We start from the raw sequence: 21,979 nt of genomic DNA on the forward strand, positions 1-21,979 counted from the left end.
AAAGTCTTGAGACTCAAGAGTCTCTTTCTTACCCAACGACTCGACCGAGGGACACAACAAAAACACACAAATCGAACAAGTTTGATTTGCAAAAAGAGAAAAAAAAAGACAAATCGATGAGGGGCACATGCCCCCCAACTCCTATGGTGAACAACCGGTTGTAGAAGCACCAAAGCAGTTGTGATGACGAACACGGTCGACTTTCGACTTTGGTTCCTCGGGGTTCGGATCCAGATGAAAACACATCAACCCCAACCACCGACCACGACCGTGCCAAAAAGGAGAAAGTGTGGTTTGCTCTGTAGAATTGGAAACGACAAAGGCACGTACAGGACTGCCTGTCGCCGGGACGGAGAACTGTTGTCATGAAACCCAAGAAGGACCGGAGAAACCTCTTACAGCATCACCTTGTCCTTGGTATTTTGGGTAGGATAAGGGGGGTTTGCGTGCTGTGTGATTCATTTTTTTTTCTTTCCTTTTCTTTCCTTTTTTTTCCAACTTTTCTGGACTCGGCTGGGATGGGATTTCTTGTTCACGTTTCCCTTCTTCTTTCCCTTTCCTGTACCTACGTTGGCTCGGTACAGGTAAACCACTAGGCAGCAACTCTTTTCGTCTAGGTAGTTTCTTGGATCGGTACGATAAGATATCATCTACCTACGGAGTAGTACTGTATATCATTTCATCTTCTCATCAACTTCCGTACTCGAGTACACACTCTGAGAATAGTCCACGAGGTACAAAAAGGCCTTGTCTTGTAATGTACTGTTTTGCTCCACCCTAATTCATGCTCGAGAAATTTCCTCCAAAGAAAAACATCCTTTTTAAAACCATCATTTGAATTGCGAGAAATATGTCCTTGTCCAACTACTAAAAGTTACACCAACTTCAGCAGTGGGCAAGATCTTGACAGTTGTCTTTCTTTGACCTTGTCGACTTTGTACTATTCGGAAAATCTTGGAGGTTCCCTTTCTTCACCCCCAGAAAGATATACTTCTCTTCTTTTCGTACTGTAGCCAACATGGTTGACTTTTACTTGGGGGAATTTTTCACACTTCCATCCCAACCTTCCCCATCAATACCAGGGGCAAAGATTCTCTTGTGCTTTGATGATACGTGTATCCAAAGAGCGACATGTTGACTGTCCTCCAGACTGGTTTCATTCCACTCGGTGCCAGTCCCAGGGTATCTGTCGCAACATGAACGAAAGCCATTCGTTGCGTTTGTTCATCAATAACCTTCGAACAGGTTTCGAAGAGCATACACCCTTCAGATCTAGACCAAGGTTCTATTGGCGCATGTCGTCGGTATGCTCTCAGAACAGCCCTTGTGTTGCGTCCCTCGGCAGAGACGTGATCAGGTCTGCTTAGGCAAGCAATCCAGCAATGTCCCAGACAGCATCTCATGTTGAGATATCACAAATGATCCTTCTGCGAAGTTGCTGAACCACAATCGGCTGGAACTTGGCTACTGCTCGAGAGGCCACCAAATTGTTTCTCAGTTCCAAATCAGAGCACACATCTCTCTGCCGTGATAGCATGACATTTCTAAAGGCCATACCAAAAGTCTAGCATAACAAAAAAAAAATCGCCCATTCTACACTTCAGCCGCTTGTAGATTCGGTATTCTTATTGTCGATTTCCTGCCTTTCGGCATTCAACTCACTTGGCGACGGACTCGGAGCTCGTATACTTCGTGGTAGATCATATACAGATCCACAATATCTCGCTCGCAAAGCTTCTTCGCATATTAACTCTTGGTCATATCGAGGCATGACATGACACATGGCATCGAGCCAATCGCCCATCGTTTTGGGAGTGGAATGACACATCTGCGTATACTCCCAATACTCCGGATACCAGCCAGACGACTCCCAACCGATGAGCGCCACTATCCTTCCGGCATCGTCGACTAGAACGTTCTTGGGACAAAGGTTGGCGTGCGTGAACTTGAGCGTGTACGGCTTCTGTGGCGCATGCACCCTCTGCACCTCAGTTTCGGGAAACTCATCCGGTTTATGACCCCTCCTTTCGAAGTCTTGAAATGCTTCAATGGAGAAAAAGGGACCTATCCTGCCCGAACCAAATCGGTGATCCAGTGCGGCACCCAGTGTAGCATCTCCGACCACGCATTGTTTGGGGGGTTGCATTTTCCGTAGCTGTTCGACGAACCGACCCAGATCGCCTATGATCTTGTTCTTCTGATGTGCCGACATGCCAGGCCAGACTTGTTCCAGCGGTTTTCCGGGATAGGCCTCATATTCAACCACCTTGCCCTCGGGTCTGTTGTACACGGCGAGCACTTTGTGACAGGGGACCGAGGTGTGTCGATCTATGAGCTTGAGGGCCTGGTACTCGGTGTTCATGCAGTGTGTCTTGAGGATCCGGGTGTTGCTCAGCCTCAGCACCGGCTCGCCCATAGCAGGGTCCGTCTCTTTCTTTCCCCAATGCATGCGCCATTTGAGGCCGAACGGGATCTGATCGTATTCGTCTACGGGTTCGGTGTCATTGCTGGCGAAACATTCGAACATGACTGCGAAGGGGGGAGGGAAAACGTCCAGTGCACCTCCGCAGGTGGAGGACAAGGCTGGCGCTTAACTCGAGCACGACGGGTGAGGCAAGCGTGGGCTTATGTCGTTACATCGGAGTTCGAGAGGTCTGGTCACCGGGGGATATGCCAACGAACCATTGCAGAGGGCGGTGCTGTGTCTGTCCGGGTGGTTTGCGAGGCGGCTTCCGTTGAGGCTTTGGTGGTGGTGGAGGGAAGTAAAAGGGTGCTGTGATGGTACGAGATGGAGCTAAGCTCGCTCGCGACAGGATTCATGTCGGTACAATGGGCATTTGGACGGGAATGTTCGCGAAGGAGAGAGAAAGGGAGGACAAGCAGAGAGAGGTTGCGAACGTGGTATCAGTCCCTCTTGACTTGTGTTGTGATCGAGGGACAAGGAAGAGAGAGGTCGGTGTCGGGGTTCGGAGGGGAACGCGCAGCCAAGTCTGGGAACTAAACTAAACATTCATTAGCAGCCCTGCTTCGTACCTTGGGGATCGTTTGGTGGTTGAAGAGAGAAAAAGTTGTTGGTGATGGTGGAGAGGAATTCGCAGCCCACTTGACTTGGAGTATGGAGAACGAGGACTTGACGGCACTCAACAAGCCCGCCTACAGCAACTCCCGAGTTCCACCAATACAGGCGACAAGCCTAGTGCTCCCGGTGGCTTTTTCTAGGCGGTGCTTACAGGCTGCCAAGGGGACTCCGGGGGTCTTGTTTCTTTTTTAGCCACTGGGCACCCCTCAATCAGGGCCCCTCAACCACTTCTCTTAGCCGGTGCCAAGGTGGTCCATACAAAGTATTAAATGCTTGGAATGCCTTGGTATATTTATGCAGTGCTCATCCTGGCTCACGATCTACATTGGCAAGATCTCGTACCACTTTGATTCCATCCACCTGTAACTCAAGACTCGTGCGATACACCGCAGGTGTCACCATCGACTCGAGTTCGGGAGCCACAGCCAAGGCTCACTCAAAACGAAGCAGATACGTGTTGCACCCTTCTAGCAGCGACGATCAATGCTCGGCACCTTTGACGATATACCTCGCGTACTACTAGTACGATCGCAGCCTGGTAGTACATAGTTCAGACGAGATGCCGAGAATCTACTGTAGGTACGGAGTACTGTAGCCAGGACAGCTCGAGAAACCCTGGTGTGGCTTTGTTGTCGATCTTCCTGTACGTAAGAATAAGGCTGACGCAACAAGGGGCATCAAACGCGCGGCATAAGACATTCAACAAGGTCATTGATCCTGCTTTCCCACCAACTATGTCGTTGACAGCTGGCACTGTGCTCCGTACATAGAGAGCGTTATGTTCAATATGTCGAACATCATCCTTGTTGACTATCACTCTTGGCAGCTTCGTTCCCACCAGAACCAAACACCTGGGGAGGCGATCCTGATATGGAGGAAGGCGGCTCTCCTACCGCTACCCCTATTATCCACCAGTACCGCTAAGCTCGACTTTCGTAACTCCTTTCTTGGCTTTGTCGTGAGGTTGATTCTCATATCAAGTCCCTATTATCAACGCTTCGTCTCTGAAGATCTTCCTGAGTACTCCACTCAAGTAGGCATCAACGTATTGTGCTCGTACCGGAGCTAGCCTGCTCGTCTTTGATGATTTGCACCTTGTCGGCTCCGCCCTGCTGAACACCCGCATTCGACTCGACATCTGTACTCGCTAATTTGTGATCCTCACCCTCACGCTGGGACTTGGCGTGGCTCGGACGTTGGATGCGTTGCCATTCTTTGTCGTCGTCTACTTCGTCCACTTGATTTGCCGTGGTGTTGACAGCGTCGTCATCAACTTCTTCCGGAATGAATAGGTTGAGGAACAAAGACAGGAAAGCGGTAACAGCAAAGCCGGTTTCGCACACGAGTTCGATAGCGTTCATCTAGAGAACAAATCAGCATGAGAACAAGCAATCCATGATTACCAGATGAGGAGCAACTTACAAAACCTCGGAGGGCAGAGTTGTCACCTTCATAGGTGAAGACATAGTTGAACCTGCATTTATCGAGTCAGGTACTCAGCATGAGTACTAGGAAAGGAGGGATAAATACCAATCAGGAACCAATGTTGCACCGAAACCCACTGACATGGCTGCTGTCAGGACAAAACGATTGCGTCTTGTAAATCGTACGGTCGAAATGATACGAACGCCAGAAATCGCAACAGCCGAGAACAGGAACGTAGTCATGCCACCGAGGACTGAAGACGGAATGGCCACGAGCGCAGCAGCAAACTTGGAGAAGATGCCCATGAGAATCAGCCAGAAGCAGCAACAGTATCCGGCCTTCCTGTTGGCACAGCGAGTGAGGGCTATGACTCCATTATTCTGGGCGAAAGTCGACATTGGCGTGATGGTGCAGAGACAGGCGAACATTCCATTCAATCCGTCGGCGAGAACACCACCCTGGATACGAGAGTCGAAAATCGGTCCTTCGACTTCAAGGCGAGATACATCACAGCTGGCAGTGATATCTCCAATCGCTTCCATCATGAGCACTAGGAATACTGCTAAGAACGGTAACACCATCGGCCTAAAAACAGTTTAGCATGGATTCTCAACGAGCAATTGGCAGGTAGACTGACCCATAAAGTGACAGTGGAAAGGTCTCGACCCAGATGAAGGAAGCAGCTTTCGCGCTCTTGATTCCAGAATCGTCAAAATAATTCGTGGCTGCAGCGATGATGCATCCAACAAGCAGACCAACAACGACCGCGCATGATTTCCTATGACAATTAGGATGAGCTTTGGGCTCTTCACGCCTGGACGAGAAGCCAACGTACATGATGGGACTGCCGAATCTCTCGCACAGTATGATGGTGACAAAGACACTGAATCCCAGTCCTATGAACTCAGCCGAACCCCAAGGCAAGGCATGCGGCGCATTGTTGTTGGGGCAATTCTGGAACAGGCCTTCCTCTGGTCTTGATCTGCAGGAACCCGTACCTCCAGCCCTTGTAGTCATTAGTGTACCCGGTTCAAACAAGGAGTTCAGGCATGCGTACCAGTTCTCGAAACCAGATCCGATCAAATTGATACCAATGAGAACCACAGTAGGTCCCGTCACAAGTGGAGGGAAAGCCTTCTTCAAAACCTTGGCAGGCGCAAATGACAGGCAAATCTCAAGCAGGGCACAGATACAAGCCGTTCCTAGGATGGCACCGTAACCTCTTGGACAGGCAAGACGATTCCCGTCACTGTCGCTGGGACAATAGCCCGACTCATACATCTGGGCCAAACCTCCCAAAGCAACTGGGATGGTAGCAAACGAGGTGCCAACCACACTGATGATGCCAGTGCCGATGAAGTAAGAGCTTCTATAGATGTGAAACCGTGTGATTTGAACCGAGGACAGAATCCCACAGACAATCAGTGATGTTGACACGAGGTACTGAGCAGTCTCGGTCGGCAAATTGGCGCCGCCAGTTCCCGACAGGATGATAGGCGGCGTGATCAAACCAGCTAACATGGACAAGGCATGCTGAAATCCGAGGAGCAGTGCTAGTAAGATGGGCATCTTGTCGTTCAAGCCAAAGAATGGTGCCGTTTGTTTCGATTTCTTCATGAAGGGCAGGTTCGGTGTGAACAGGAATGCATAGTCGTAGTCACCGATGAGACCGTCCCTCGTGGTGACGCTTCGAACGATTCGACGTGGGACATCCTTGGCCCTGTCCATGAAAGGACGTTTGGGCGTTGTGTCGGGTCCGATGTGGTCGGGCTCCATGGTGAGCATGAGATGAAAGACTGCGATAGAGGTGGTGAGTTAGTCCAGTAGGATAGAAAGTGTAGTGCTTTGAAAACAAAATCCCTATTCAACTTCTTGTAGTCATCAAACAGCGTCAGAGAGCAGGGTCTCTCGGTTATCGAAAGTAGATCTCAGAGATATGCTTCCAGATAAGTCCCCTGCTCGTCGAGATGGGGAAGATCTGCTGTATATCAAGGCCAACTTCATCAAGCTCCAGATTATCGCCCAGATCGACTTCAATCAGCCGATGTCGCATGATCTCGTCAATGGCGACGAGCTAGAAGCCTAGAACAACTCTCTATGACTCGACATGGGCTAACTTCGAAAGCTAGGTCATTACACCAGCTTCCGCACGCGAACGACGCCTCCTAAGACCCAGGAGGCCGACGTGGAGGTCTCGGCGACATGACCTGGCACCTTCAGCAGTTGTGTGCCCAGACTCGACTTTTGTCCAGTGTTCGTCAGGATGGGAGGAGCTTGTGATGGAGTGCGATAGTGATGTCAACCGCAGCCTCATCGAGGTGCCGAGCACGAACCTGATTGGTGGTCGCCTCTACTTGCGCAAATGTGTCAGTCGAGGTTTTTTGATGCCAAGTTGACATGGCAAAGCCGTCTGATAAGCATCTCAATTAGTATTGGCACATGAAGCCTTCTCTGAAATCTCCGCCTCTTCCTTATCAGACTCAGGTTCGCACCTCGTGAAAATATCATTCCACTTCTTCTTGGGTTGACGATGATCAGGAGTCTGGCTCTTTGCTGTGGGGCATATCTTCCAAAGTGGGTTGATAATCGCATTATCACGGAAAAACTGGCAAGCGAGAGACCAATTCTGGAAGCCATTAACAGCTACGAATGATGAGGGATTCGTTGGAAATGTAGAAATACTCTGCATCTGTCGCTTCTAAGATACGCGGACGATCCGCATCTGATTACAATCAGCCAAGTGGCTAAGTCATCTTTGGTGGTAATGATATTCATGATACCTTCGAGCTTATCAACTCCTTGGTATCGAGCATCGATAACTTCAGGTCCAAGGCTAATGGTCAGACTTGAATGTCGAAAAGAAGATGTTGTGCAAATCAAAGAAGAGAAGGAGGGAATCGTCGTACCGCTTTGAGTCTAGCCTGCACCTCTATCATTGGCCACCAGCACCGCAGAAATGGGTCTCACATTACGGCGTCTGAGATGCATGATGAACTGCAATATTATGGCATTTCCATCAGAGAGGAATGTTTGGAAGTTGTTGATTTACTATTTGGTTCTTGCTAAGTCGGAGTGTGTGCTCACAAATTAGTCAAACACTTACTAAAGTCATTCCACCGGAGACGATGAATAGTGCCCCAAAAAGGTATCGACGAATGAGGTATTTGATACCGTTTGCTGTCTTCGGTTGGCGCATCAAATTATCACACTCGTCTTTTTTGTAGCAATTGCACTCATTTCCTCTTCTGACCTGGAAGTGCTCTTTCCATGCTCTCTACTTCTTTTTTGGAAGCTGCTCAACCTATTCACACCTGAGGGGTTCTCTTGACAACCAGGACCCATTCTATCAACCCGAAACATGATCCCTGATTCGACAAATTCTACAAGACCAGAGGTCGCGACTTCGCGCCCTTGATATCTGGAAGAACATGACGAGAACGGGTGGGGATACCAGAACAGACCCAGGACCTCCACTTCTGTTCGTCAACAAGGATGCCTCAAATCTCAGCCGCACCAAAGCAGAGGCTTTCGCCGTGGGCTCCCACATGTCGAAGGCCTATAGGAGGTGGTCAAAGTCTCAAAAATTGAGGAATCTTAGACCAACCGCAAGTGTTCTGCAGTCTACCAATGTGTACTTAGAGATACGTCGTCACCCTCGCAAATCACTTCTCGAGGAATGCGACGAAAGTGAAGTGGCCGGGTCTCCCCAGGCAGTCGGGGCGTTCTTGAAGCTGATCATCGACCGAATGAAATCGACCATTCCCGCAAAGGTATCGATCTATAGCCACGGCTACTCACCAACCATCTACAGGGCCATGGAATACTGTACGTATCCTCTACTGGAATTGAGAAGTCACGACCGACCAAGACTAATCAAGGCCAGTCATGCGAGTATTGGTACCAAACAACTCCCCAGTCTACAGCATTTTCGAAGTCAGCAATGTCAACTGCGTGGTAAGTAAGGATTTCCTGACTACAGCTATTTTCTATTCTAACCACAAATCAATATTCAGTACTTTTTAGAAATCATTGCGAGTTCTTCGGCTCAATACCTATATCATGCTGCCTTCGCCTTGCTACATTTGGTCGTGGGAAATGTGATTCCTCGAACCAATTCTTCTCGAAATGCGCTTCAGCACACGGCGACGGCAATCTTTCTGCTCCGGAAAATCTTGTCCGAGCGACCTCTCCAGAACGACGATGCTACATTTGTAGCAATCGTCTGTTTGGCATCTTTTTCGGTAAGCAGACCCTGTCTAAACGACCCGTAGGTATTTTACAGCAGAGACTTAACAAAACCAATTCTAGCGTGCATTGGGCGACTATGCAGGATACAGCATTCACCGAACTCGTATCTCAGAAATGATGAAATCTCGCGGTGGTCTTCAAAAGACTGGCCTTCACGGATTTGTCAAGGCGCTCACCTTGCAATTCGCTCCTCCGGACTGTATTCCCCTCGCATTATGCTTCAACCGACAGCCTAAGGCGTCGAAGAGTGGAGTCGTCGACATGGCCGACCCTTTTTTCTACAACACTCGTTGTTTGCTACCAGAACCGCCTCCGAGCCCTTCGTTGAAAAGCAACCTCACGACCACACTCGAAAAGTTGCCACCTAGCTTCCAGAATCTCATCATCCAGACCCCGCTTCACGCCAATACGGTCCGGCTCCTGCTCCGTGTCGCGGACGCTCGCACGAAGCAATCACGGAACCAAGGCGGCAAGCGACAAGACCTTTCTTCTAGCTGGCAGGTCGGTCGGTACAGTGACTTTTGGGAATGCTGTCCGTCAATCTCCCGCCCTGGTCCGGATCTGGAGAAATACCTCTGCCTGGCGCTACTGCTGTACACGGCCAACGAGTTCGCTCCGCAGAGGGCTTGTCACAAGGGCATGGCGTTGTACAGCGGCCCACGGACGCTGTTGGCAGGGGAGATTGGGCTGCTGGGCCGCCAACAGCTCACAACAGATCAAAAGGGGTGCTGGATGTGGGTCTGGTGGGTTCTCATTGATAGCTGGAGCGAAGTCGACAAGACGACGGAGACGGCGACGTTACTGACGAATCAATTCTGGGCTGCTTTTTCCGAGGTGCAATCATGGAGTGACCTGCAAGGGATTCTGGAAGGATTCTTTTGGGGCGGGAAGTTTGGGGACGCAATAAAGCGTATTGTGGATGCCGCACACTCCGATGGCTTCCAGGAGAGTTGATGGGAACTGCCACGAATGCAATCAAGGCTAGGATATGGGCGTCGAGGAATCTCAAACCTCCATGCCGCTGCCAGAGACTACTCGATATATGATTACATTACCGAGGCACCTAAACAGGTATGTACAAAACATTCACCTCGTGAAATTTTGACCCTTGAACGTCTCGACTGTGTCGCGAGCGAGCACCTGCTCCCCTTGTACCGACTTCTCATTCTACCCTCGGGTCTCATTCGCCCTTGACCGGGGCGGACGAATCATTTTACATTCCCCTTTTGCTTGAACTGCTCCATGATGTCGCCTCCTCCGTAGTCCTTCATGGGTGGAAGTTCCAACATGCCCTTGTTCTGCTTGGTCCGGAGTTGCAAGGCCTTGAGCATCGAATAAATGAACCCCAAAGTGGGAGCGGGGACGTTGTGTCTACGAGCTTCTGCGAGAGGAGCTCCGACGATGATCTCAAATTCCATAAAATTGCCCTAAAGTTTTGTTGTACCTTGTCAGTTCCCGAGACTACACGAGCAATGAGGAGTCACCCGAGGGAGCTTGTCAATGTCAAACATACCTTTCTCGAATCCTGCAACATACTCGGACTGAAATAAGCGTCAATCTTGTCTCCCGCCAGCGAAATGTCCTCCTGGTCCGGAGCCAACCTTACACCGCAAGCTCGGGCGATGCTCTTGATCTCCATCATTATGGGGAGGACAAGCTCGGTGATGGGGTCTTTGGCGGACCTCAACCTCGTCGTGTCCATGCCCGTGATGGTACAGACCGAATTGTAAGAGGCGTTGTAGACGAGCTTCTTCCACCGATCGAAACTGACGTCCGGGTTGTGTTCGACGGTCGGCTTGCCGGATGCCTTGTACAGATCCACAAATTTCGAAGCCTCGTCGATTTGTGTTTGCTTGTCGAGATTGGGATTGTCAAAGGCCCCCACGAGTAAAGTGTCGTGGTCCTGGTGAAAGACGGTCGCCGCTCGTAGTTCCGCAGAGCTCATTCGCGAAATGCCAGAGACGACGACGTTCTGCGGGAACCTCTCAATCACGGGTTTCTCGATGTTCAAGCCGTTCTGGATCAAAACGATGACCGTCTTGCCGGGGGTGACGGCCGGTGAGATCAGGTCAGACACCGTCGGAGGTACGTCCGGGATGTTTTTGGTCGTGACGACGACGTAGTCGAACATCAAGCCTTGCCCTTGCTCCTCGCTTTTACCGACATTTGGCACGGATTCGCACACTATCATACGCCGGAGATGAAAATCTGTCAGTCAAAGAGACTCAAAAGGCCCAATGCATAAGGAGCCGGACATCGGAAACAATGTTCTCGTCGTTCTGACCTGGCACGATGGGATTGCTAACTCACCCCGGGTTGGCCTCCATCCATTGACCTCTCCATGGTCGCACGACCACATCTGAATGCCATCTTTCTGGACAACGTCGTAATTCGACCTGAAGACACCCGTGACTTCGGCGAGTCCACTGGCCTCGAGGTTGTATGCTGTGACTGTTCCGATGCCGCCGAAGCCTACGACCAGGATCTGCTTCTTTTTTGCTTCGTAGGAGCCCATTGCGAATACTTCAAATCTTCAAAAAAGGGACTGTTCTGTAGGGTTTGAAGGTGATCCGAACTTCGCAGACGTTTGAAAGAACCAGCTTGATTTAGAGTATCACAGGGACATGTCTCCCGAAACGGAACCAAACGATTGATGCAGTCCCCTCTTCTGTTGGAGGTTGAAGTGGTTCATGTATGGCCCTGTCCGTCCTCAGTAAGGGGGGCACCAGATCTTCGGAAAGAAGCGAGTGGATCTGGAAAGTGCCGATAAGCAGCCCCACAGTACATTTCCAAGGCTGTAGGAAAATCATCGTCCAGGGTCAACTATGTCGAGAAATATGAGTTGATGAGAGCTTTCGACACAATTAAGAAGTGTCTTGGGTGTCTTGAAAGGCGAGGATACTTTGCTGAATTGTACCTCAACTTCATCACCATTACTAACGTCCCGTAGACAGCCTGCTTCACCTGGACCTAGATACTTATTGAGAAGGGATTTTCCCGTTTAGCCTCGTAGTCAATGGCAGCCCAAGCCCACCCTTGTTTGTCACAATCTAGACATGATGCCAGGTCTCCCAGTGGTCAAGACGGCCAAGCAATGCTTGTTGATCTGTGAGAGCTTCGTAACACCAGCCAACCGCATGGCCATTTCGAATTCCTCCCGAAGCAATTGAATGGCCCGACTGACACCTGCTTCACCGGCATAACCTAGACCCCATATGGGGATACGTCCCGCGAAACACATGTCTGCGCCTAGAGCCACCGCCTTGAATATATCAGTTCCCCTACGAATGCCACCGTCAATACCCAGCATCAGCTTGTTCTCCGGTGAGCGCGTGGAGTTGATGTTTCGCGCTGCCTCGGCGCAGTCAGGTAAGGCCTCGAGAGTCGCCGGGCATCCGTCGAGCTGGCGACCGCCGTGATTCGAGATGATGACACCTTTAACTCGTGGGTACGTGGCCGCCATATACACGTCTTCGGGTGCGTACACCCCCTTTAGCCAAATTTCCATGCCTTCAGGCACGACGTCAGGGTCACTAAGCCAGGGCAAAAGCTTGTCCCATGTGGTCGAGGCATCCCTAGGCAGACCTACAAACGACGCGGGTGATTCTCCACTCTTCTCGTCGACAATGTTTGGGAACTTCATTCCCGGAGGCAAATTGATGCCGTTTCGGTACTCGGCCAAGCGTCGACCAAGCGTCGGTGCATCGACGGTCATGATCACAGCGCGATACCCGAGCTCGCTTGCCTTTTTGAACAACGTTTGCATACCAGACCGAGTGCTGGCCCCGGACGACTGAATGCCATAAGGATTCGTACCACCAACTTCGGCGCTCGCCTTCCTCACGTCCTCCATGGACCGCGTCGCCCAGTGCGAGAGACCCATGGCGATATTGGCCTTTGCAGCTGCTCGTGACGTGGCGACCTCGCCTTCCGGGTGGGCCAGACAGTGCATCGCTGCAGGGGAGAAACCGAACGGCATCGACACCTTCTGCCCGAATATCGTGGTCGATGCATCTACTTCGGCGACATTGCGCAGGATCCGTGGCACGATGCGGTACGCATTGTAGGCTTCCTCGTTTGCCTGGGTCGAGATAGAGTCCATGGAGCCAGAATTGATATATTCAGCCCATTTAGCATCGATTTTGGCGCTTCCTTGTCGTCGGATATCCGCTATCGTCCATGCAATGGGAGAAATTGCCATCTTGGATTGAGAAGGAGGGGGAAGCCTCTCTGCACCGACGTTGCTGGCCATGGCAGCAACTGAGAAGCAGGTTTCATCCAAAAAAAGGCAGCTAGATCAAGGAGAGAGTGATCTCTGGGCGGATTGAGTTAGCTTAATAAGGATACCTATACTCCAGGCCTCTCTAGGAGACGAGGTTTTAATGCCAATAACACAGGATTCAAAGATGTTTTAATCACTGGTCTCATGAAGAGTACTCTGCTAACTGAGTATTCTTGTTGGGTGCACGTAACAAAATCCCAGTGTAAAGCTTGCGCAAAGTCTCGGGAAGTTCCTGGCGCAGTCAACGCTTACAGATCATATCCGCGTCTCAAGGACCCTTCGCGCCCTTTGTCTAGTAGAACTGACATACTCGAACGGTCACCGGAAGAAGCGGTACGTATCGCGCGAGTGGAGAGAGATGGTACTGATATAGGACTTGTCCGTTCGGCTGGTTCCGACATATTGTGTGAGTGTACAGCAGCAACGCAACGCGGCCGCCATGAGTGTAAGTAAGAGATGCAATTTGTGGTCTAGCCTTGTTTGCAATAAGATGTCTGTGTAAATCAGCCAGTGATGACCCTGCTCAGGGAAAGTTCACTACAAAACATGCTGTCTTCACCATTCGGTGAAGTGTTGAATTTCATGACCCAAGGCCATTGATAACCGTCAATTTCAAAAGACAAGACTCGGCGTCATTAAGGTCAAGTTGTGTCATTTGAAAGCGACGCGTCGTGACTCGTGAGGCGGTGATGATTTGTCGTCGAGATTGACAGTGTTGCTCCGGCAGGATCGAGGGAAGTCAAGGACAACTGCGCTTGACCTTCGAGCAGCCGAGACTGTCTGTTGCAGCTATCTCTCAAGGTGTCGTTGCTTTCAATCTATCGCACAGATCTGCAAAAAGTCCTGTGTTCATGCCCACCATGCCTTGGACAACATTGAATCACCTGAAAAATGGACAATCCCGGACCTGATGTCCACAACTTCTCACCGACCCAGCATCGACTGCCCACGGTATCCGGAGTCGAAGCTCTCAAGAGTGCGTCCGAGAAGGCGAAAGGTATCTCAACTCGCCTCCCAACCCTAGATGCATCTCTCTCACCCTGCCAACTGTCCCTAGTCACACCAGGCCTCCAACGAGGATGTGTGACCGAGATGTTCGGCCCTCCAGGAGGGGGTAAGACGACCTTCGGTCTTCAAGTCGTCGCGAACTTGATAAAGTCGAGTCACGATGAATCTCGCGTACTCTGGGTCAACTGTGGCTCGCCCCTTACACCGAACCGGCTTCGCCAGTTGATGGCGGGTCACCAGCAACCAAAAGACCCCAAGTCGTCTCTGACCCCGAGCAATTCCCCAGACATCGAAACCCTGATAAACGAGAAGTTCACGTATCTGGAGGCGCATTCTCTTCCGAGGCTCCTGACTATCTTCCTACACCCAAGCCAGACTCTGCCGGGGCCCAAGACGGGCTTGATAGTCGTGGACGATCTATCCAATTTGATTCTCGGCTCGTTCTCTCGGAATGCAAAACATCTGAAACCCGGAGCTCCAAGCTTGGTCAAGGAAAAGTTCGAGAAACGAGCCGCTGGTAGAAGGTTTCAGATCATTGAGAGCCTGGGTGCAGCCATGTCCAAAATGGCCGCCCTTAGAAATCTCGCGATATTGGCGTTGACGAACTCGACCATCAGCCTGAAGACGGGACAAAAGGCCATGCTCAAGCCGGCATTATCCAGCCAAGCATGGGACATCGCCGTCAACACGCGAATCATGCTCTACCGTGACTTTCCAGACAAGGATCAAGAAAGCCAACTGTCCAAGCTTGAAACACGAGCTCTCCGATACGCCGAAGTTCAGCGCCTTGGTCGGAAAGAGATATACAAACCCGCGGTCGCTTTCGTGATTTTGACAGACGGACTACGACAATTACATTCCCCAGAAGCCAACGATCAGGAGGAGGAAGAAGACCTCTTCAATGCGTTTCATGGGACTGAAGGTGAAGAACAACGTCCTCCTCCTCCACTGATGGATCTCCCTCTTCTGCCGGACGAGCTATCACAACAACCAAAGAAGCGCAAAGCCACGGAGATTGCCGACAGCGAGGACGAAGAGGAAATTGATGGTTTCAACGGAAGAGAAGACGCGTCGGACCAAAACGGAGCAAAACTTCCGGGATCACCGATTGTTGAGAAAGAAGTCATCATCAAAAGGGAGGATGACGAGGATGACGAGATGATTCTCGACACGCACGAAACAGCTTTGCTGAGAAGCTACAGGCACGCCCTCATCAGAGGTTCTGAAGACGCAATCCCAATATCGTCCGACGAGGAAGATGACGAGGGTGGCTATGGATGAACTAGAATCCCAGTTACATACCGTTGATTTTGATGAGACGACTCGTTACGAATTACTGCATTATGTTTGAGTATGGATTGAACCTGAAAACAGGATAGAAGGTCAATTGCTGTTCAAAAGTAGAAGCGATTTATAGAGTGTATTTGCACGAGTGGTATGTCTTCTATATGTACAAACATACCTCTGTATAACCCGGTATAGGTACCAAAGGTATAACGTCATGCAACAATATGTTTCGACTCTATATCTTGGTTTTTCCTCTCCCTTGGAGACAAAGGTGATCACGTCAATAGTCTACAACCACCGGCCAAATAAACAAACAAGCGGCCACGTGGGCAGAGCGAAGATTCTATTTATCCCATCCTTTTCTTTGTTGAAACATACATACCATACAGAAATTGCCTGCGCTCCCACAGATACTTTCTCTCGTGACAAGCCCAGGTAAGCAAGACGTCAAAAAATGGCCCAATCAACCGCTGTCTTCGACTCCAGAAATGCAGATGCGGGGGCCTGACGAGAGTTGGGAGTTGACGAGGATGAGATTCGTGTGCATTCTGAAACCAAACCAGACCAGATCAAATATAAGCGTCGCGGGCCAAGGACGAGTTGTGAGGCGAGTGGCCAGATGCAAGCAGTTCGATGCGCAAATGATGCCGATGACTGGGAAGATCACACACATACACACACATCCACCCGGTACACGGCTCCAAGGGCTAGGTAGGAATCTCGAAACCTAGTTGTTTGAAAACTCGCGGCACCAACTGCCTCTAGTGAGTCGTATAGAATTTAGAGGCACTGAATCAATCGTCGTCCTCATCATTATCCTTCTCTTTACCCTCTTTGGATTTTTGCAAGGCATCCTTCCACAAATGATTAATCTCTTCGGGTTTGGCGCCGGGGAAAACAATATCGAAAACGTCACTGTACCAGTCGACCGCATGACCTTCGATGCCTTCTTTGATGTTCTGTAGAAACACAAAAGGGTCAGCATGCGCTCAATACGAACAATACAAGACAGAAGGAGAGAATATCAAAAAGTCAAGGTGTAAAACAACTTACCTCGGGCAGTTCGCACCAATCACCCCAGTTGTCCTTGGGGAACAATATCTTCGAACATCCCGCACGTCTCGCTGCCACCGTCTTCTCTCGCAGACCGCCTATCCTGAGCACTTTGCCGGTGACGGTCAGTTCACCGGTCATGGCGAGCGCTGGGTCGACCTGTCTGTTCATTGCTAGGCTGAGCAGGGACGTAGCCATTGTGATACCGGCGGAGGGACCATCTTTCTGAACAGCACCCTCGGGACAATGCAGATGGATCTTGGCGTGGTCAAAGAAGAGGTTCTCGGGGAATTGGGTCGCCATGACGTGTTTAGCAAATGAGTACGCAATCGTCGTTGACTCCTTCATGACTGGTTTCATATTGCCTGTTCGTTCGAGTCCAGGACGACTCGAGTGCGACAAGGCAGATTCGAGAATCGACTCGACATACAGTGCCGCACCACCCATACTAGTCCAGGCCAGGCCCATAGCGACACCAGGTGGTGTCTTCTCATATAGACGGTCGGATGTGAAAACCGGTGGTCCGACATAGTCTTTCAGGTTGTCTTTGGTGATGGTGACGTGTACTGACTCGGGTACTTTCAGTGCAACGCGGGGTTGCTCTGTCGTTTCTTTTTCGATATTCTCGGGAGTGTCTTTAACATCGGTATCATCCTTCTTACTCTCTTCAAGGGCAGCTTTGCCTTCATCTGTGAGCGCTTCTGACTCTGGGAGTGCATCTTCACCCAAATCCTGGATGATTTTGAGTGCAGATTTGCGGTACACTTTCTCAATTTGCTTCTTGAGATTCCGCACTCCCGACTCGCGGCAATATTTGTTGATCAACTCTTCAATGGCAGTTTCGTCAAGTTTAACGTCCACCTCCTTCAACCCAGAAAGCTCCTTCGCTTGCGGTGCGAGGTAACGATCCGCGATGGCCTTCTTCTCATCGGCAACGTAGCCGCTGAGCTCAATCAATTCCATACGGTCAAGTAGGGGACGAGGGATGGTATCCGTCATGTTGGCTGTGCAAACAAAGAGAACTTTGGAGAGGTCGACCGGGACATCCATGTAATGATCCAAAAAGCTGGAGTTTTGTTCAGGGTCGAGCAATTCCAGCAGAGCAGATGATGGGTCTCCTTGGTGGCCGCGACCGATCTTGTCGACTTCATCAATGAGGATCAGAGGATTTTCCGTTTGGCATTTCTTCAGAGCCTGAATAATTCTACCAGGCAAGGCACCCACATAAGTTCGACGATGGCCTTTGATCTCAGCAACGTCAGTAAGACCGCCGACACTAAAGCGGTAGTACTGCCTGTTAAGAGCTCGCGCAATTGATTTTCCGATTGAGGTCTTGCCGACGCCAGGTGGTCCAACAAAGCACAAGATCTTGCCTTCGACAGTGCCACGAAGCTTGCCCACTGCAATGAATTCAAGAATCCGGTCCTTGACGTCCTTGAGTCCGTAATGATCTTCATCAAGTACAGTCATGGCGTTTTTGATACCAAAATTCTCGGCGCTTCTTTGCCCCCAAGGGATCTGAGTAATCCAATCAAGGTAATTTCTGGTGACATTGAACTCTGAAGCAGCAGGCTCGAGATGGGCCAGCTTGTTAAGCTCCTCTTCGAAAACTTTCTTGACAGCTTCTGGCATGGCAAGTTTTTGTGCCTTCTCCTTGAACTTCTCCACCAGTTTGTCTTTGCCATCAGATTCAATGCCTAGTTCTCGTCGAATACCCTTCATCTGCTCCATTAGCCAGTACTCCCTTTGCCTCTTTTGGATCTTGCTCTCCACGTCTTTCGTGATCTTGTTTTGTAGCTTGGCGTTCATGAGCTCCTTCTTCAGGACAACAAGTGCTTTGTGCAGGCGCTCTTCAACATTCATTGTCTGCAATACGTCCTGCAACTCGTCGATCTCGCCGGCGGAAACTGCAGCGGCAAAATCAGCCAGTTTCGCAGGCTCTTCGAGAACATTTCCTGCAGACTGAGACATGCTGAAGTCGGATATCTGATCTCTGAAAAGTTGATTCAGGGTAGCAACCTCTTTAAAGACGTTAACAATCTCTGCTGTCAAAGCCTTGATGACATCGCTCTTCTTCTCGTAAGGTTGCTCGGTGAGATTCTCAACATTGACTAGAGACACAGGGAATTTTCGGAGGAATGCTGTTGGCTCATAGACACTCAGTTGTGTGGGTTGTTCTTTGTTGGGTTCCTCAAAGCTCGCCACCACATCACCTTTGCTTTCGGCAGCCTCAGACTTCGGTTTACCCTCCTTGACTGGCTGGACTTCAACGGTTGACGGCCCTTGTTCTCCCGATGCTGATGGAGGTAGCAGAGCCGACATCTTGATCCGCCGATGGGGATATAGCACAGCAGTCAAACTCTGATCATCTCCATGGACAGGAAAAGCACTTGTGATCTGGGCAAATACTCCGACGTCGTGGACATCGTCCATCTTTTCAATGATATCCTTATCCGCAGTGTCGTCCTTGAACAGAAACGCCCCCACATACGGCTGACCTCTTTTCATCATCTCGGTAATCGCAGCCACCACATTTGGATCCCTAATCGTAATGGCTTTGTAGAAACCAGGAAACAGAGGTCGTTTGGCTATGGGGATTGCCATAACTTGGGGGTATATCTCCGGAACAGTAGGCTTGGATATCTGGGTAGTCTTTCGTCCTCGCTTGCCGCCATCACCACCGCCCCCTGAGCTTTGCCCGCCTCCTGAGGACGATTCTCCAACATTTCCGCCGGCTGCGGGCTTCCCATCGCTGGATGATTGAGGTATAGGTTGAGGTTCAGAGGGCGATCTTTTCGACTCAGCACTGTCCTCGGTCCGCGGTGCTTCCTCCAACTCGTTCTCTACCTTTTTTGATTTCGTCTCTGCGCCTTCTGGCTGAGGGGATGGTTCGTCCTCCGGAGGCTTGTCTTTTCGGCGGACTGGATGTGAGGAGAACTCTCGTATTTGTAATCCTGGGCGGGCGTGCAGAAGAGATGATAATGATGGTCTTGGAGCGGTCGCGGAAGCGCCTAGTGCACTTCTCTGAAGAATTTGACGTCTGCAGTCTCTACATATTGTGCGTTGGCCAGTCCGCAGAGCTGTACGCCATGCTACACCGTGGCCGCGGAGCATACTCTGCGGCAAATGAGCGGTGCTGAGATAAGTGGAAAGAGCTTGCGGATGCAGATCAGCTCAATTCCTCGACAGGTCGTCCTGCTCTGAGCTGATGATATCGGAAGGTATGAGGACAGTGGCTCGAATGGATGAAGAGGAAATCAGGTCGTGCTGAGTGCTAGAGGACTCTCATACTCGTCCCAGGTGCCACTTGTATGCGTAATTGATCAGTATCTGCCCATGAGAGGCGGCGTATACAAAAGAGGAAACTGCGCCGAGCAAAATTTCGGAGAGCCGCGAAAAGCGACGAGAATGTTCCCGATGCTCAACAGGAAAGCATCTCCTCTGACGACTTGTTTTGATACCATTCATTTATACACTTTTGCTTGCCAATGATATCCGATTTCCGAACGTTAATACGAGTCTTGATCGAAACAACACAATCCAGATGAGTGCGGCCAGTGCGGCCTGGGCCAACTCGGCTCCTCGATTACTCCGATCTTCTATACCATGCCCGCAACCAAGTGCAAGTCTCACACGCAAAGCCCAGACAAGGGCATTCTACAACACAGCAATACCTAAGAGACCTTCATCACGCCTCCCTCCGTGCTCCCGTTCTTCGAGATGTCCGTCGACAAACGTACGACTCTTTTCCACTACCTCGGCATTTCAAGCGACGAAAGATCCCTACGCTACGCTCGGAGTCGGGAAGAGTGCCAGTGCATCAGAGATCAAGAAAGCCTACTACGCTATGGCTAAAAAGTATCATCCTGACACGAACAAGGATCCCGGCGCAAAGGAGAAGTTCACAGATGCTCAATCAGCCTATGAGCTGTTGAATGATCCCCAGAAGAAAGCTGCTTATGATCAGTTTGGAGCAGCAGCTTTCGACCAAGGCGCTGGTTTTGATCCTAGTGCCGGAGGCGGACATCCTTTCGGAGGCGCTGCTGGAGGAAATCCCTTCGCCGGTTTTGGTGGAGGGTTCGGGGCCGAGTTCAACTTTGAAGACCTCTTTGGTGCCTTTACTGGAGGTAGTCGTCGTGGCCGAAGAGGAAGATCACCTTTCCAAGAAGAAATATTACAGGGTGACAACATTGAAGTCCAAACCAATATATCGTTCATGGACGCTGCGAAGGGTGTAACGAAGAATATCACCATTACGCCTCTTGTTGAATGCGGCACATGTAAAGGCAACGGAATGAAAAAAGGTTCCCAGAAACAACAATGCAAATCATGTAATGGCACGGGTACTCGGGTACATGTGATGCAACAAGGGTTTCATATGTCGAGTACGTGCTCTACGTGCGGAGGAAGCGGAGTTACCATTCCAAGGGGTTCAGAGTGCGATACTTGTGCTGGCAATGGAGTAATACGACAAAGGAAGACTGTTCAAGTCGACATTCCAGGAGGAGTTGAAGATGGAATGAGACTTCGCGTTTCTGGAGAGGGCGATGCGGCCCCAACAGGTACGGCTGTGGGAGCAAATGTTCGAAGCGTACGCGGAGATCTCTACGTCTTCATTCGTGTAGCACCAGATGCAAGGTTCAGCCGGAATGGAGCGGACGTGCTCTATACTGCTGCAATACCTCTTACTACCGCTCTGCTTGGTGGTGAAGTCACGGTCCCGACGTTAGAGGGAGAGGTGAAGGTAAAGATCGCAACTGGAACTGGCACTGGTGACAGGATAACACTGCCTGGCAAGGGTATGAAGCGCCTAGGTGGGCGGCGGGATGCTTCAGGTGATTTGAGGGTCGAGTTCAAGGTCAACATGCCCAGATACCTTTCTGCCAACCAGCGAACTCTTTTGGAGATGCTGGCAGATGAGATGGGCGACAAGACCGCAAAGAGGATTATGAACATCGACTCCTTAAAGAAGTAAGTTTGTTGTTACTCGGTCGTGGAAAATGCTTACCATCTGTGCAGGGAAACATCCTCAGACTCCAACTCGAAGCCATCAAACAAAGCTGCAGATCACAAGAACGAGGGATTTCTCAAATCTGCATGGCATAGACTGACCCATCAACATGACAACCTGGAACCCGAAGAGAAAGGCTCTCAGGGCAAGACAGACTCGAAAGACGATGACGAGCCAAAGAAGGCCTCAGGATCTGGCTAACCTCCTGCTTCCTTCGCGATCCACCATTTCTCAATCATCTTGATTCATACTTCATAGCGACGGCGACAACGAGGACCTCCAGGGATTGTACGTCATCTATAGCGGATTTTCTCAACCGTGGCACTTGGGTTGTCCATGTGTGCCTTTGGTAGTTGAAGTTTTCGAAAATGTATATGTATTGTTGACCTTGATTATTAAGAGGACAGAATACCCTTCAACTCAGTGTACAATTACATACTAAATGAAAGCTAAAAGCACCACAATATATATAAATATAAATATAACCATAACTATACAATGGTAGAACCACCTTGGTAGATAATTGCAGTTGTGGAAATACTCTGTTGTTTACTTTCCTGATGTATTGGAGACGATACTCCGTATA

General features: G+C 50.3%; 8 protein-coding genes across 9 annotated transcripts; 3 read left to right on the forward strand and 5 right to left on the reverse strand.

Annotated features, from left to right (window-relative positions):
- Positions 1-658: 658 nt before the first annotated feature.
- On the reverse strand, positions 659-3,089 carry PV06_00582 (uncharacterized protein). The gene has a single exon (XM_016401096.1). It carries the CDS (start codon positions 2,525-2,527, stop codon positions 1,601-1,603), a length of 927 nt encoding a protein of 308 aa, XP_016268149.1. The 5' UTR covers positions 2,528-3,089; the 3' UTR covers positions 659-1,600.
- Positions 3,090-3,613: 524 nt separating this feature from the next.
- On the reverse strand, positions 3,614-7,533 carry PV06_00583. 2 transcript variants are annotated; one of them, XM_016401098.1, is made up of 10 exons: positions 7,411-7,533; positions 7,285-7,323; positions 7,187-7,226; positions 6,997-7,130; positions 5,562-6,914; positions 5,340-5,510; positions 5,142-5,282; positions 4,610-5,089; positions 4,502-4,553; positions 3,614-4,440 (listed from the first exon to the last, which is right to left on the reverse strand). In XM_016401098.1, exons 5-10 carry the CDS (start codon positions 6,287-6,289, stop codon positions 4,120-4,122), a joined length of 1,893 nt encoding a protein of 630 aa, XP_016268151.1. In that variant the 5' UTR covers positions 6,290-6,914; positions 6,997-7,130; positions 7,187-7,226; positions 7,285-7,323; positions 7,411-7,533; the 3' UTR covers positions 3,614-4,119. The 2 variants fall into 2 exon arrangements, with proteins under 2 accessions (XP_016268151.1, XP_016268150.1); XM_016401097.1 differs by having other exon boundaries at positions 5,562-7,226.
- Positions 7,534-7,723: 190 nt separating this feature from the next.
- PV06_00584 (uncharacterized protein) lies at positions 7,724-10,113 on the forward strand. The gene is made up of 4 exons (XM_016401099.1): positions 7,724-8,329; positions 8,388-8,458; positions 8,518-8,745; positions 8,813-10,113. Exons 1-4 carry the CDS (start codon positions 7,933-7,935, stop codon positions 9,704-9,706), a joined length of 1,590 nt encoding a protein of 529 aa, XP_016268152.1. The 5' UTR covers positions 7,724-7,932; the 3' UTR covers positions 9,707-10,113.
- PV06_00585 (uncharacterized protein) lies at positions 9,961-11,267 on the reverse strand (the record flags this gene model as incomplete). Its single annotated transcript, XM_016401100.1, has 3 exons — positions 9,961-10,179; positions 10,266-10,936; positions 11,063-11,267. 3 exons carry the CDS (start codon positions 11,265-11,267, stop codon positions 9,961-9,963), a joined length of 1,095 nt encoding a protein of 364 aa, XP_016268153.1.
- Positions 11,268-11,658: 391 nt separating this feature from the next.
- Positions 11,659-13,175, reverse strand: PV06_00586 (uncharacterized protein). The gene has a single exon (XM_016401101.1). The coding sequence runs from the start codon at positions 13,002-13,004 to the stop codon at positions 11,796-11,798; it is 1,209 nt and encodes a 402-aa protein (XP_016268154.1). The 5' UTR covers positions 13,005-13,175; the 3' UTR covers positions 11,659-11,795.
- A 575-nt stretch (positions 13,176-13,750) lies between these two features.
- On the forward strand, positions 13,751-15,414 carry PV06_00587 (uncharacterized protein). The gene has a single exon (XM_016401102.1). It carries the CDS (start codon positions 13,926-13,928, stop codon positions 15,321-15,323), a length of 1,398 nt encoding a protein of 465 aa, XP_016268155.1. The 5' UTR covers positions 13,751-13,925; the 3' UTR covers positions 15,324-15,414.
- A 15-nt stretch (positions 15,415-15,429) lies between these two features.
- On the reverse strand, positions 15,430-19,679 carry PV06_00588 (ATP-dependent protease La). Its single transcript, XM_016401103.1, has 2 exons — positions 16,383-19,679; positions 15,430-16,288 (listed from the first exon to the last, which is right to left on the reverse strand). The coding sequence occupies exons 1-2, from the start codon at positions 19,494-19,496 to the stop codon at positions 16,124-16,126; spliced, it is 3,279 nt and encodes a 1,092-aa protein (XP_016268156.1). The 5' UTR covers positions 19,497-19,679; the 3' UTR covers positions 15,430-16,123.
- Positions 19,680-19,820: 141 nt separating this feature from the next.
- Positions 19,821-21,887, forward strand: PV06_00589 (chaperone DnaJ). Its single transcript, XM_016401104.1, has 2 exons — positions 19,821-21,353; positions 21,402-21,887. Exons 1-2 carry the CDS (start codon positions 19,927-19,929, stop codon positions 21,592-21,594), a joined length of 1,620 nt encoding a protein of 539 aa, XP_016268157.1. The 5' UTR covers positions 19,821-19,926; the 3' UTR covers positions 21,595-21,887.
- The last annotated feature ends 92 nt before the right edge of the window (positions 21,888-21,979 follow it).

Source organism: Exophiala oligosperma (genome assembly GCF_000835515.1).
Source record: "Exophiala oligosperma strain CBS 72588 unplaced genomic scaffold supercont1.1, whole genome shotgun sequence".
NCBI lineage: Eukaryota > Fungi > Ascomycota > Eurotiomycetes > Chaetothyriales > Herpotrichiellaceae > Exophiala > Exophiala oligosperma.